This window comes from Schistocerca gregaria, chromosome 4 (assembly GCF_023897955.1).
Source record: "Schistocerca gregaria isolate iqSchGreg1 chromosome 4, iqSchGreg1.2, whole genome shotgun sequence".
Lineage (NCBI taxonomy): Eukaryota > Metazoa > Arthropoda > Insecta > Orthoptera > Acrididae > Schistocerca > Schistocerca gregaria.
In genome coordinates, this window is record NC_064923.1 from 354,906,140 (window position 1) to 354,921,440 (window position 15,301).

The 15,301-nt window shown below is 41.1% G+C and overlaps 1 protein-coding gene across 1 annotated transcript in view; it reads right to left on the reverse strand.

The window, feature by feature from the left end:
• The window catches only part of LOC126267730 (methyl farnesoate epoxidase-like), a 374,659-nt gene extending 360,074 nt beyond the window's left edge, over positions 1–14,585 (reverse strand). The window contains exon 1 of the mRNA XM_049973032.1: positions 14,491–14,585. Within this exon, the coding sequence (XP_049828989.1) occupies positions 14,491–14,584 (94 nt within the window). The 5' untranslated portion in view covers position 14,585. The remainder of the gene's footprint in view (positions 1–14,490) is intronic.
• Between the last annotated feature and the right edge of the window lie 716 nt (positions 14,586–15,301).

Genomic DNA, 15,301 nt, shown 5'->3' on the forward strand with positions numbered 1-15,301 from the left:
TACAGACTACCTGCTGAAAGATGACAGGAAGCAGCGACTCTCCAGACTTATTCCCTCCAAGTCCTAGAATCATTGTGTTGGAAGCTAATGGTCTTGACAAGAGGACTAATTTGGTAGTTGTTGAAGGGTGGATGAATGCTCACCTGTATGTGGAAAGAATGCCAAACCCTGTTGTCATACCCTTCGTGATCAGAATACCAAAGGGCATATACCAGCAGAACAGTGCTAGATCACACAATGGAAAGCACACCACAAATGTATGAGGAATGTAAGAATCGTTTGTCAGCTATCTTGGTCTCCTGACTTTTCCTCATAGTCCTTGTCTGGGATGCGACAGAAAGACGTAAACTTTCATACCAGCGCCTAGCCAACAGTATTCATAAACTGATACAGCGTGTGTCTCAGGGACGTCAACAAATTTCTCAAGACAACAATCTGAGCCTGATTGCTTCCATGCCACCTCGTATACAAGAGCGTATCTGTGCCTATGGGGGTCACATCTCTTGTTGATGACTGACATTAATTTCGAATAGAAGTTTAATCATTAACGCTTCTTATATGATGAACATCTCCACAAAGCGTCCCATTTCCACTTTCCATTTTTCGTCAATGAGATCATTAACCCTCATAGCCTCGACCACGACTCATACCAACGTTGGGCTAGTGCCTCCTTTCTCGCGGCACGATCAGCCCCAGTTGAACCACTCTATCAGGAGTTGGATCAGTTGCGTAGGGCGGCCACTCTGTCAGACATTGGATTGGTTCCAGTGGAGGCTATTCATAGGGGGTATTTCACAAGGCTCAGTAGGAAAGGGTAAACTGGTAGGATGGTTAGCAAAATCCATAAGAATGGACAATAGTACTCATGGATGTACCTCTTTTTTAGACTAATATCAGTGTCCAATGAGAAGTTCAGGCAGGCAGGTGCTTAAGTGGTCCAAAGCACATGAAATTCTCACAACCGGAGAGTAAATAGTAATGTTACCACATTGAACCAAAATATTGGTGGATTAAAGAAAAAAGTTGATTCTCAGGAAAGTAAAGTAGAAAATAATGTTACCATTTTTCACCAAAATATCCCGGGGGCTGAAGAATAAAATATATGAGTTCCTGTTTTGTTTAGATAACATTGAGACTTACAACTTAAACTGAAGGAAGGCTCTTTTATAATTGTAACAGTATATCGGTCCCATTCAGGAAATTTTCATTTAATCCTGGAAAACTTGGATGCCTTGTTGTGCTATCTGTCAGATAGAGGAAAGCAAATTATTGTTTGTGGGGACTTCAATGTTGATTCACTGAAAAAGTGTTATAGGAAGAACGACCAGGAAGTCTTGCTTGGTTCTTTCAATTTGACATCTGTCATTAATTTTCCTACTCGGGTAGTAAAGGACAGCAGCACATTGATAAATAACACTTTCATAGATCAAGATAGGTTTAAAAACATAAATTCATGTCCTGTTGAGAATGGGCTTTCTGATCATGATGCTCAACTAATTACAGTATTATGACATATCTCCATTCAGTAATTCAAAACTACCCTCCAAAGTTATGTGTTCAATTAATGACTCAACAATTAGAAATTTCAGAGAAAATCTTCAGCAGTTAGACTGGGATGTGTACAAGGAACCTGATGCTAATTTAAAGTATAACTTAATTCATGATACACTTGTAAGAGAGTATGAAAACTGTTTCCCCCAAGAAAGTAGTTAAATCTAATTATAGGAAACCATGCAAAAAACCATGGCTTACTAAAGGAATAAAAATATCTTCTAACCACAAAAGGCAACTGTATCTAACAACAAGAAAGTGTAACGACCCAGAAACTGCCAAATATTATAAAAACTATTGCGCTACATTAAGAAAGGTCATTAAAAAGTCCAGAAGCATGTGCATCATGTCTGAGATTAATACCTCTGATAACAAAATCAAAAGAATTTACAATATTATTACAAGGGAGACAGGGCAACCAAGATTACAGGATGACGGCATTACCATCAAAGTGAATGGAAACTTGATAAGCAACAAGCCGGAAGTCGAAAACATTTTGAATAATCATTTTTTAAACGTTGTGAAGAAAATAGGATCTAAATGTTCATTAGAAGAAGCAAGGCAGTTAATGAAAGAGGCCTTACACGCACCATTTGATACAACTGAAATTCCACCCACCTCTCCTTCTGAAATTTGGAAGATAATGAACTCTCTCAAGAATAAAAGCTCACATGGAATTCATGCATTTCCAACAGGATAATAAAAGCTTATTCCCACGAAATAAGTGGGTTTCTTAGCCACATATGTAATAGCTCTCTGAAGCAGGGTATTTTCCCAGAAGTAGGTCATTGTTAAACCACTGCATAAAAAAGGGTATTCGTCTGATGTCAACAACTAACGCCAAATCTCTCTTCTGACTGCCTTATCCAAAATTCTTGAAAAAGTAATGTATTGCACAGTAGCTTCACATCTTTGTAAAAATAAAAGTTTTAACAAAATGTCAGTTTGGTTTCCAGAAGTGTTTTTCAACGGAAAATGCTATACATACTTTCACTAATGAAATATTAAATGCTCTGAGTAACCGGAAATCACCTGCTGGGATTTTTTGTGATCTATCAACGGCTTTTGATTGTGTAAATCATGGAATACTTCTAGATAAGCTCAAGTACTGTGGTATGAATGGGACAGTGCTCAAATGGTTTAAATCATACCTACCTGGAAGAGTGCAGAAAGTTGAAATAAGCAGTTCACATAACATGCAAAAAAATGTGTGATTTCTCGAACTGGGGAACAATCAAGAATGGGGTGCCGCATTGTTCGATCTTGGGTTCTCTGCTGTTCTTAATATACTGGGTGACCAAAAGTCAATATAAATCTGAAAACTGAATAAATCACGGGCTAATGTAGAGAGAGAGGTAGAAATTGACACACATGCTTGGAATGACATTGGGTTTTATTAGAACCAAATAAATACAAAAGTTCAAAAAATGTCCGACAGATGGCGCTTCTTCTCATCAGAATAGCAATAATTAGCAAGTAAGACAAAGCAAAGATGATGTTCTTTACAGGAAATGCTCAATATGTTCACCATCATTCCTCAACAATGGCTGTAGTCGAGGAATAATCTTCTGAACAGCACTGTAAAGCATGTCCGGAGTTATGGTGAGGCATTGGCGTCGGATGTTGTCTTTCAGCGTCCCTAGAGATGTCGGTCGATCACGATAAACTTGCGACTTCAGGTAACCCCAAAGCCAATAATCGGACGGACTGAGGTCTGGTGACCTGGGAGGCAAAGCATGACGAAAGTGGCGGCTGAGCACACCATCATCACCAAACGACAAGCGCAAGAGGCCTTTCACACATCTAGCAATAAGGGGTGGAGCGCCATCCTGCATAAACATCGTACGTTTCAGCAGGTGTTTTTTAGACAGGCTGGGGATGATGCGATTCTGTAACATATCGGCGTACCTCTCACCTGTCACGGTAGCAGTTACAAAACAAGAATCACGCATTTCCTCGAAGAAAAAAGGCCAGATAACGGTAGCTATGGTAAATCAAACCGTGACTTTCTCGTCGTGCAATGGGGTTTCCACGACGGTTCTAGGATTTTCGGTAGCCCAAATTCTGCAGTTGACAGACCCTCGGAGCGTGAAATGAGTTACGTCGGTCCACAACACGTTACTCAACCAATCGTCACCTTCCGCCATCTTTTGAAACGCCCACACCGCAAATGCCCTCCGCTTCACTAAATCGCCAGGTAATAGTTCATGATGCCGATGGATTTTGTACGAGTAGCATCGGAGGATTCGTCTAAGTGCCAACCCAACAGTAGTGTATGGAATGCCGGTGCGACGTGCGACTGTACGAGCGCTGACTTCCCCTTGCATAGACGAAACCGCTACAGTCTCCATTTCTTCCTGAACTGTCTCAGCAGCATTACGCCTTTTGCTCGGTTGGCCACTACGGGGTCTATCGTCCAAACAACCTGGGCTTTGAACTTCGAAATCATTCTCGCCACAGCTGCAATTGTCAACGCACGTTTACCCGTGCGAATCCCCTTCCTATGGCGATAGGATCCCCATTCTGATGATACAGCTTCACTAAAAGCGCCTTTTCAGGTAACGTCATCATTCTGCGACTGCTGGCGCATCTGATTCTCTCTCTCATTACAGCTCCTTTTATACACGATTGTCATTCGCAGTCACTGACATTTTGCTGTCTAGCGCCATCTGTCGGACATTTTGTGAACTTTGTATTGTTTTCGGTTCTAATAAAACCACATGTCATTCCAAGCAAGTGTGTCAATTTTCACCTCTCTATCTACTTTATCCGTGGTTTATTAAGTTTTCAAATTTATACCGACTTTTTGATCACCCGGTCTATTAATGACTTGACATTCTATATTCACGAAGATGCAAAGCTGGTACTTTTTGCCGATGATACGAGTATAGCTATCACACCCAACAGACAAGAATTAACTGGTAAAATTGTAAACGATGTTTTTCAGAAAATCATTAAGTGGATCTCTACAAATGGGCTCTCATTAAACTTTGACAAAACACAGTATATACAGCTCCACCAGTAAATGGAATGATACCATTAAGAAATATAGACTTCGATCAGAAATCGGTAGATAAGGTAGAATATTCAAATATCTAGGTGTATGCATTGATGAGGGATTGAACAGGAAGAAACACACTGAGGATCTGCTGAAACGTTTGAGTTCAGCTACTTATGCTATCAGGTACATTGCAAATTTTGGCGATGTACATCTCAGTAAACTAGCTTTCATCGCCTATTTTCATTCTCTGCTTTCGTATGGCATCATATTCTTGGGTAACTCATCATTGAGTAACAGAGTGTTCATTGCACAAAAGCGTGTAATCAGAATAATTGCTGGAGCTCATCCAAGATCATCCTGCAGACACTTATTTAAAGAGCTAGGGATCTTCACTGTAGCCTCACAATAAATATATATATATTCATTAATAAAAGTTGTTATTAACAATCCGATCGAATTCAAAAGTAATAGCAGTGTACATAGCTACAACTATAGGAGAAAGGATGATCTTCACTACTCAAGGTTAAATCTAACTTTGGCTCAGAATGGAGTAAATTTTGCTGCCACAAAAGTCTTTGGTCACTTAACCTAATAGCATCAAAAGTCTGACAGACAGCAATACAGCATTTAAAAGGAAACTAAAAGAATTTCTTAATGGCAACTCCTTCTATTCATTTGATGAATTTTTGGATATAGTAAATGGGTAATTTCCCCAACCCCCCACAAAAAATTAAAAATATCAAGTGTCATGTAGTATTTTGTGTAGTGTAATATCGTGTATAGATACCTTTTATTAACCTGACACGTTCAGCATCATTACGAAGTGTCGTATTCATGATCTATGGAACAAGTACTAATCTAATCTAACCTACTCGTCCTTGGGGTACACTCTATTCGTTTAGTTCAGTGAAATGTGATATAGCCAGTATGTAAGTTGGCAGTTAATACAATGGGTGCTGGAAGCGGAAGAGTAGACAGAATCGGGGCGGTATTGTCTTGTTTCTGCTCGGTGTCAATATTAATCAGGAACAGTTCTAACTAGCAGTATTTTATAATTTGTGGGAAGAATATTTCAGTTTAGACTACATAAAGACACTTAGGCAACTGATATCTCTGTGCATTACCTCTGCTTTCGTAGAGTGGTAAGAGCCTGTTTGTTTTGTATGCTGTCTGGCTTCTGACAATGGCCATTATGCCAAAAGGGGGTCTTTTACATCCGCTCCTAGAACCCCACAGTGGCAATGACACACATAAAGTACAATGTTGTACTGGACAAAAGCTATGGATGCCAATCATGTTTTCGAGGAATTCTGGGTTTGGTACCATGTACGTGACACATCATCTTAAGAAAATCACGGAAAACTCAATCAGACGATTAGAACCACCCTCCTGCAGAATGCGTGTCTAGTGTGCCACTCTGCCAGAATCAAAAAAGATCTCCACAGCCCAGTAAAGAGCATTTCGAATCATGAGCGGATGTCGTCCTTGAACTTTTCAATTCATTGTCAAATATTATCAAATATACAAGAAATAATATATCTTTACTTGCTAATACCTGCGGCTGTGCACGCATATCAATAGTTTTGTTACGGTGAGCGACCGTTAGTAAGTAAAGTATTGAGTAGGCAATAACGTCAGCTCTCCTCATGAGACCGCCTGAAGTAGCTGTACGTTATCCAACGTGTGCACTATGCAAGAAATTTTATACTTTCTTAACATGGCTTATCTGTAATGAAGCAAAAAAAATATGTAGCATTCCCTACTTCACATTCTTAGCAGACGTTTTTCTTTTATTTTCTAATGTAGCCTATGTTCTTCCTCGGGGTTCAAGCTATCTCTACACCAAACTTCATCGAAATCGGTTCAGCGATTTAGTATTGGAAACGTCTCGTACAGAACTACTTTCGCATTTTGTCAGCATGGATAAAACTTTAAATTGCAATATCTTTCTTTTCGTTACCAGATTTTGATGAAGTAAAGCTTATGTCTCACCCCAAGCCACTCTCAAGTTACCTGTGTAAAACCCATAAAATTATGTCTAGTAGTTTTGGACACTAGCGTGTTCGAAGAGACTGACTGAGAGACGCTACCATTTTACTGTTTTATTATTAGTAAAGATTTAAAACTAATGTAAAAAGTATCTGCTTGAACCCCATTTTAAACAATGAAATAATTCTTTTGTAGTAAGAAGCAGAAGCTTTTGTCTGAAACTGCCATGTAACACATACAATTGCAAATTCCTGTTAACTGTAGGTGACAATATGTATGTTGATCTAAGGTGGCAAAGAAAAAATACTCTGCGCTGAGACACTATTTGTAATGATCAGTTCTACAAATACGTTGTATGCACTGATATTCATATTCGACAAATTGGTACATTCTATACCCATGCGACTGCCCTACGTAACACATATATCAAAAACAAAATTAAGAGATAAAAAGAAAAACACCTCATCATTTCGTTCGATGGCAATGTGCCACAGTGTAGAACGTGGGTTTTGAAGAAGGAAAGGCAATCAACCTCTTGACCTGCGTCTTCTACTCGGAAAACACTGTGTGTGAAAAAAAAGAGTTGTTTTTCTCTAGACTGGTATTTCTTGAACCGATTTTGCTTATTTGTGAGAAACTTTGTATCCTCTATGTGTGTAACAATGTTCGAGCCTCGTGTATGTTCAAGAATTCTTCAACAGCTATGCTCTAAGAACGTTGGTTTGTTATGTTGTGTATCTGTATGTTACCGTTCTGCACTGTTCCTTTTTTGACATGCGATACAAAGTGCATGACCCTTTCATTGCCGTTATCAGGATATAGACGTCTGTGCTATAGAGTTTTCATTCAGTACAGGATTATCACCCATATCTAAAAATCAATGATCTGCGATTCTACTAAAAAACATATTACACGTTGCCGAGTGCGACGGGAACTATTGCATCTTTCGTTTGTGTGGTGCCACACTTCCCGCGTTTTGTTGGCGTGGCTGCGGTTTCTGCGCTCTTTTGCAGCCAAGACGGATGCGAAGCTTTAGAGCAGGGGTCTCCAAACTTTTTAGTCCGCGGGCCACATTGACTCCTCCACGAAGTCATAAGGGCCAAGAGCTACCTAGTGGGATTAAAGCACCATAGCACTCCGTGATCACCGTAATGTAAGGCTAAAGGAAAGATGAAATCGCAAGAATCTAAGGTTGTGGGAATAGCTAGCACTGAAACGAACTACGATTTTTATTTAATTACGTAATTTTGATTGGTGGACGTACCTGACAGAAATTATGGTGTATTTTATTCTGGCGAATTTCACCGACAAAAAAGTATGTCACTGCACATTCTTTACGTATTTTACAATGTAATCAAAAGAAAGTGAAACCAGGCTTAAGAAGCATCTTCCATAATGATTGATTACTAAGGCTAATGGCCGAAGTGGCGTCCATTTGAAAGACTTGCCCTAGACTCGTGAGTAGAATAAAATGCAAAGAACTTTTTTACTTAAAAGTTTTTCGGCAAACTAGTCTGTTAACCGTTCTTTCTTTTTTTCACTATCGCACGGAGAATGGTCTGTCTGTTTGTTGTGGATAGCCACAATTTTAACCATGACCTTCGGCTTTGTAAAGATAGAGCTCCGACAATGTCGGGGTGTATTGGTCGCGATAGGCCTCGAAACTCAATTGTTGCCAGTATAGCTACCACCTCAAATATTTGGCGGCTGGATACCGGAGATGACCGGCCAGCTAACGCGGGCCGGTTTGCCGGCCGTAGTTTGGAGAACCCTGCTTTAGAGTACAGCATCGAACTGCATTCCCCAACATTTTTTCCTCGCTTTCTCGTACCTACCCTTACCGCCTAGCAGAAATAGGACCAGTCCCACACTGTGTCGTGCGAAGGTCAACGACGTGTCCCTGGACACCACTTTCCTTCCTCACCAGCACTATATTGGGTGTTTCAAAAAGTACTTCACAACTTTAAAGATTCACATAAATTTATTAAAAGAAGATATAGAGCTAGGTGTAGTGTTATCACGTTTTTTGACCTTCGACTAAAGATGTATGTGGTTTCCGTTGGTTACCCTGCACACATCCCATCGGAAGTCAATTTCTTCCCAATCTCGCTGTAGCATTGCAGGTGTAACTTGCTCAGTGGCGGCGTAAATTCTTGCTCTAAGTTCAGGTAGAGAAGCCGGGCATGGAAGGTACAAACACGGCATCATATATGAACCCCATAAAAAAATGAGTGGTGACAGGTCTGGCGAACGGCACGGCGATGCAATTGCCGCATCACGGCCTATCCATTGACCTGGGAAGCGGTCACTGAGAAAATCCCATACATCAGTAAGGTAGTGGGGTGGTGTACCATCTTGCATTAAGTAAACATTTCGTTCTTGGTCATCCTCATCGATCTGTGGTATCAAAAATTGTTGTAACATATGCAGGTACACTATCACGTTGATGATTCTCTCACGGAGCACCCCGTTTCTACAAAACAATTATGCAACTCATAAAATGAGGGCCTACTAGGAAGATCTTTAGCGTACTTGGTACGGAAATTACGCTGAACTGTTGTCGCCGACTTCGATTATTCAAAACAAAACAAACAGCTAGCACGCTCAGGTCCAGTGTAGGGTGTCATCTTGAACGCAATTGCCACTAGCGCTGCTTAGGGTGCTATTCGGCTCTATCGAATTAAGCGAAACAAAACGTGATGTATTTCTCTTCAAACCGACACTACAATTACCTCTGTAGGTACTATGAATTAATTTATATGAATTTTCAAAGTTGTAAAGTACTTTTAGAAACACTCTGTACTATCAAAACTACAGTACACTTGGCCAGCATCTTCCACGATCCCAGAAACATACCTTAGAGCAGATATTACATTTTGTTCATGCACATACAAAACCTGAGGCGGCTTTCTGAAGGTATATTCAGTTTCAGTCGGTAGAGCCGCTGAAATAGTCTCTGAAGAATATGGACATGTTATTATGTAGATGTGTCCATCTACTAATTGGTAAAGAAAATATTATTTTCTGTGATACAGCTGAGGCAGAAAACTGAGATTTCAACATGTCTTTTCCCAGAAGTTGATACCTTCTCTATTTCAACGGGACTATATAGCGTAATATCGAGCAGTACAGTTAGAAATTCTGCAGTTCAGTAAACATGGCTGTATATAAAAATGTGAAACTGGGGACACGAGACACATCTGGTCCATTCCGACGCTGTTACGTCACTTCTACAGGCCAGGTTGAGCGAAGTTTAGGCCTTCGCCCACACGCATGTAATCTAGTGCTGAGCAATGGTTACATTTATCACGAAAAGCTTAAAATATCCATCTTCGTAAACACATTCATTCAGCTTAAATTAATCCAGTCAAAATAGCAAAGAAAGAAAATCTGAAAATCATACAAAGCACTTATAAAATGAAGTTTAAGAACCAAACGATTTCTTGTAGATATCAAAGGTGTAAAAGTGGTTTTTTCCCTAAGTTTATATCCTGCTCCACCGCCTTTCAAGAAATTAAATTCTGTGCTTGTTATTATCGTTGATATGCAACATGACTTTCGCTCCTACTCAGAAACTTATTTTTAAGAGTATTAATTTTTTGCGTAAGATAAAGTTATTGGCATAAAGTAAAAATATTGTAATGAAAATTTCCTAGTCTTAAGAAATATTTCTTAACTTTTTGGAAACACTAGATTGACTCATATGAGTTCCAGAAGATCAACTAAGAAAGTGATCTCCATAATAATCTTGATAACATTGGTACCAAGCACTTTCTGCTACGGGACATTCATACGAAGCACCCTCTCCCACCTAACACTGGTAGGAAGCATCCTCTACCAGCAACATTTCACTGAGCACCATACGCCACGCAACATCAGTGGGACATTTTGTGTATACTAATTCGATGTTGTTAGCTTTTAAGTATCAAAGCAATTTACCTGCAAAAATATATTGGGTGTATTACCAGTTTTGAAGTGAATCGGTGGCAGACGTAAGGATTAAATGACAAGAAAGGAGAGGAGAAAACGGCAAAAAAGCACTTTACAGAATATAGCGTGAGAAGAAGGTATTTTTGGAGTGAGAAACGAGGGGCTATACGGGAATATGGGAGACAGAAAAAGGAAAAGAAAGAGTCTGTGTGTTAAAAATTCCAGATTCCAAGTCCAAAGATCTTGGGTTCGGCCCTGGTCAAACCTAAGATTTTTGTCTGCCACTTACCGCTTCTTTCATCTTTGGCTGTGTTTGTTGCTGTGAAAAATGCCGTGGTTTGGAATTCACTTTAAACTGTAGGTAGATCCGTAGGTCGGAGGCAGGCAACGACATACGCCCTCCAACAGGACCATGCCTCGTAAAACACTGTGATGTCCAAAACAATCTTCAGATTGATGACGATCATTGATGAAAAAAATTTTATTGTATATACAGGGTGATTCTTATGAACGTTTAAAAACCTCTTAAGTGACATAGATAACGCAGAGACAAGACGCATGGTGCCGCAGGTGTCAGGAAATACCCCAAAAGTGGATGACAAATGTAGAACATGTGACGTCAGCAGATGACGTACGTCTCGCACGTGTTTGGTTCCATGTGTCTCATATTAATTTACTTTTCTCCGCGTCATATGCGTTGCTTCGGGGTTTTTTAAACGTTAATGAGAAACACCCCTTATAATGACAATGGTGCATGGTTTTTAAATGTTTTTTTAATTTACCAAACCAGTGTCGAGCACTTGTTCGTCGTCGGTGGTACTATGTTTCACTTTTAAGTGTTCATAGAATCATTTCATATCTTCTATTTGATTACAAAAGCGGAAAATTTTGCTTTCAATCATCAGTGACGTATTTTGTTGTCAGTCTCTTGAGATACTATTAGTTGTAAACCTCCGATAAAGTTCTTGCAGCCCGACTCATCTTCAGACTCAGCGAATCAGTCGTACCGAAATATGCTGTTTCTAGAATCTTGCTCCCGATTTACAACTGCACACGTTATACAGCAGGAGTTAGCGCAGCAACAAGTGTTATCCGCCGCCAGCAACTGATAGACAGATGTGCAGGGTTTACCTCCCGGTGCCACTACATAGGGTGATTCTACACTCATGCTCAGAAATTAAGGATAATGCTGATATATGGTGAAACAACGCTCTTGTGGGCGGTCTGCGGATTTAAATCACCTCGGGGTATGACCATGCGGTGCATTTGACCTGCGGTCGTCTCACGGTGGCGCTGGCAGCAGTCACATACGCAGAGGTGTGTTGGCGCATGTCAGAGTACGGTGCAGCGAGTAAGTGTGCAGACTCCTTCACACGTGCTAATGGCGACTGTGTTGAAAATGGCCCAAAGAACACACATTAATGACGTTATCAGGGGTAGAATAACAGGGTGACTAGAGGCTGGTCAAGCACAGCAGGTCGTAGCACAGGCCCTTCGTGTGCCACAAAGTGTGATCTCAAGATTATGGCAACGATTCTAGCAGGCAGGAAACGTGTTTAGGCGCTACAGTAAGAGACGTCCACAGTGTACAACACCACAAGAAGACCGATATCTCACCATCAGTGCCGGCAGATGGCCAAGGAGTACTGCAGGTAGCCTTGCTCGGGACATCACTGCAGCCAGGAGCAGTTGTCTCCAGACACACAGTCTATAGACAACTGAACAGACATGGTTTATTCGTCCGGAGACCTACAAGGGGCATTCCACTGACCCCTGGTCACAGGAGAGCCCGTAAAGCACGGTGTCAAGAACACAGTACATGGAAATCGGAACAGTGGTCCCAGGTTATGTTCACAGACGAGTCTAAGTATAGTCTGAACAGCGACTGTCGCCGGGTTTTCATCTGGCGGGAACCAGGAACCAGATACCAACCCCTTAATGTCCTTGAAAGGGACCTATATGGAGGTCGTGTTTGATGGTGTGGGGTGGGATTATGATTGGTGCACGTGCACCCTTGCATGTCTTTGACAGAGGAACTGTAACAGGTCAGGTATATCGGGACGTCATTTTGCACCAGTATGTCCGCCTTTTCAGGGGTGCACTGGGTTCCACCTTCCTCCTGATGGATGATAACGCACGGCGCCACCGAGCTGCCATCGTGGAGGAGTAGCGTGAAACAGAAGGTATCAGCGAATGGAGTGGCACCACATTCTGCAATTATCCTTAATTTATGAGCATGAGTATCATTAGCGTTTAAAAACGTCCGAAGCGACTTAGTTGACGCTCAGACATGTTAGGTAAGATAAGATACATGGGGTCGCAAATGATAGGAAATATCACAAAAGTGCGTGACAAATGTTGAACATGTGACTTCAAAACATGACGTAACTCGCCGCAATTGCATATCGGTCTGCCGCTCCTGGTCATCCCAACCCAAGTCTTGCAGAAAGTATTTTTTTCATTGCCTCAGACAATTGCGTTTTTACATTGAGGTATTGATTTATTTATCGGTCTCGCGGTCTCCGCTGGTTTATCGCAAAATAAAGCACAACAAAAAGCTACCGAGTTGTGTCACAAGTAAATGAGTATCAGCGTCCGGACTGCTTCATTACCACTAACTGAACTGCGTTTTCTTTACTACATAATTTCTGTAAACAAGAAAAGAAGGGAGAAAGTAAAGGAACACAAAATAAGAACAGCTTTTGCTTGGTGACAGCGAGGACAATTATGTAACATCTACGTTTAAAACAGATCACATTTACAGCAGATGTCCGAAATTTGCACCTTCTGCTTGAATGGAATTACTGAGTAGCTCAATCACCCCTTCGCTTGAGAATACCCTCCGTATTTTGGTTGTGATGTCACATATTCAAAAATTGTTATCCAGTTTTTAGGTTTTATTGCCGATGCTTGTCGGAAACAAAATCTAAAACCCGACATATCGACATTTAATGGACGTTAATACAAAAAACACCCTTGCTTCATTGATGTAAGTGTTACAGCAGGCCCAGTCTATATCCAATCCCAGTGCTACGAAGAGCAAAGTCCGCTTTTTTTTTACCATTTATAACTGTTGCCAAATGCCACTAGACGTTGTGCGCTAGCACCACGTTTAGTCTTTCTTGTTTAAATGTGAAATGAATTTCTCTAACTTACGGGCTATCCTTTAGGCTACGTATATAAATAAATTAATAACATTTACGTGAACATCTTTTGTTTTATCTATCTTCCTTTACCACGATGAGTTTCTTCAGTCAATGAAAAACCACACTGCAGATTTCAGGAATCATTTTAGTAGATAACTGTAGGAATGCAATATCACTAAATCTTCTAATCTTCTGCTACTAAACAGAAATCGAAATGTAGCTAGCAACCTCTCCTTGCAGCTTACAGCCTCCCTCACGACTGTACTGTTTATCGTTAAAAATTATTTGATGATGTTCATCAGCGCCGAAATGCATGTTTCATCCGTTGTTAGATAATTACGAAAATCATCGGCTTCCAGCTCCTTAACCTTTCAAGACCTAATTTTTTTCTGCAGGAAGGAAAATTTTTCTTTATTTAGTTATGCTCTTACGTGATTTTTTAATGATTTTTATGCAAGATTGAACAAAAATACATACCCGTTTGCAAAACCTACTTTGTGTATTTAGCTTAATTTTATGGAGTGAAATAACTAATTACGAAATATTCTCTATTGTGACCCGCCAGGTTAGCCGAGATCGCTAATGCGCTGCTTCCTGTATTCAAGTAGGCGCGCCGGACCCGAATCGAATCCGTTTTTGTTTCCTTTTTGTTTCTGTGTAAAACCAAGCGGGACCTCGTAAAATATAAACAATGAATTTAAGATTAACAAGTCACATCAATAGAGGCTGCGGCACTGTAATCGCTGAGTGCAGCGGTCGGGACGTGTGTAGGCTGGCATGAAATTGATCGGGAGGTCTATCGGCCGAAGGATTGGTGTGTGTGCAGGGGCCTTCAATAAGAATCACGCTCCACATCAGCAGGTGGCGCCTTACCTGGCGGGAATCCCGGAGGGCGCCTCAGCTGCCCCCACAGCCACACGGCCAGGGCGACTGCGGCGAGCAGCAGGGGCAGCACCAGAGAAAGCATGTCGTCTCTTCCCATCGTCCGACGAGCACTGGACTGACGCCGCGTCCAGCGACCGACAGCCAGTTAAGCCCAGAGCCACCGTGGTGTGCGGGGTGGGGCGGGGAGTGGAGCTCAGCTCACCCAATCCCGCTGCTGCACGGCTCGCCGACACTGCTGACGCACTCTTCAGCGCTCGCGAAGACAGATGGCTCTATTCCTCGTGTTATCCATATGTGTCAGCTCCAAACCAATGCCTAGATTGCATATCACTCTCACCACTTCCAATACAGGTGGAGAACTTCCATTTACGCACTTTCTGCCTTACAGTTTCTACTTCCATTTCTACATCTATGTTTATACACCGCAAGTACAAGACGCGAGCCTGTTTCAGTCGAATCTGCTTACTGTTATCAAAACTTACTCTCCCCCTATAACACTCCTCCGACCCACCCCTACCTTCCCATTTCCTTCTACTGCCAAACTGATGATTACATGATGCTTCAGATGTCTCCTATTACCCATTCCTTCTTTTAGTCATATATGTACATCTACATTAAAAATTGGACCTTTTGGTCCATTCCGTCATTCTCAAAATAGTTCGAGACACCTCTTTATTGGTCTTCCTAAAGATCTTTTGCTTCTTAGTTTGCATTGTTTTATCGTTTTAGTGATTCTTCCATCTGGAATACTGTCTATATATTCTTCCCATCTTAACTGATACCATTTAATTATGTTACT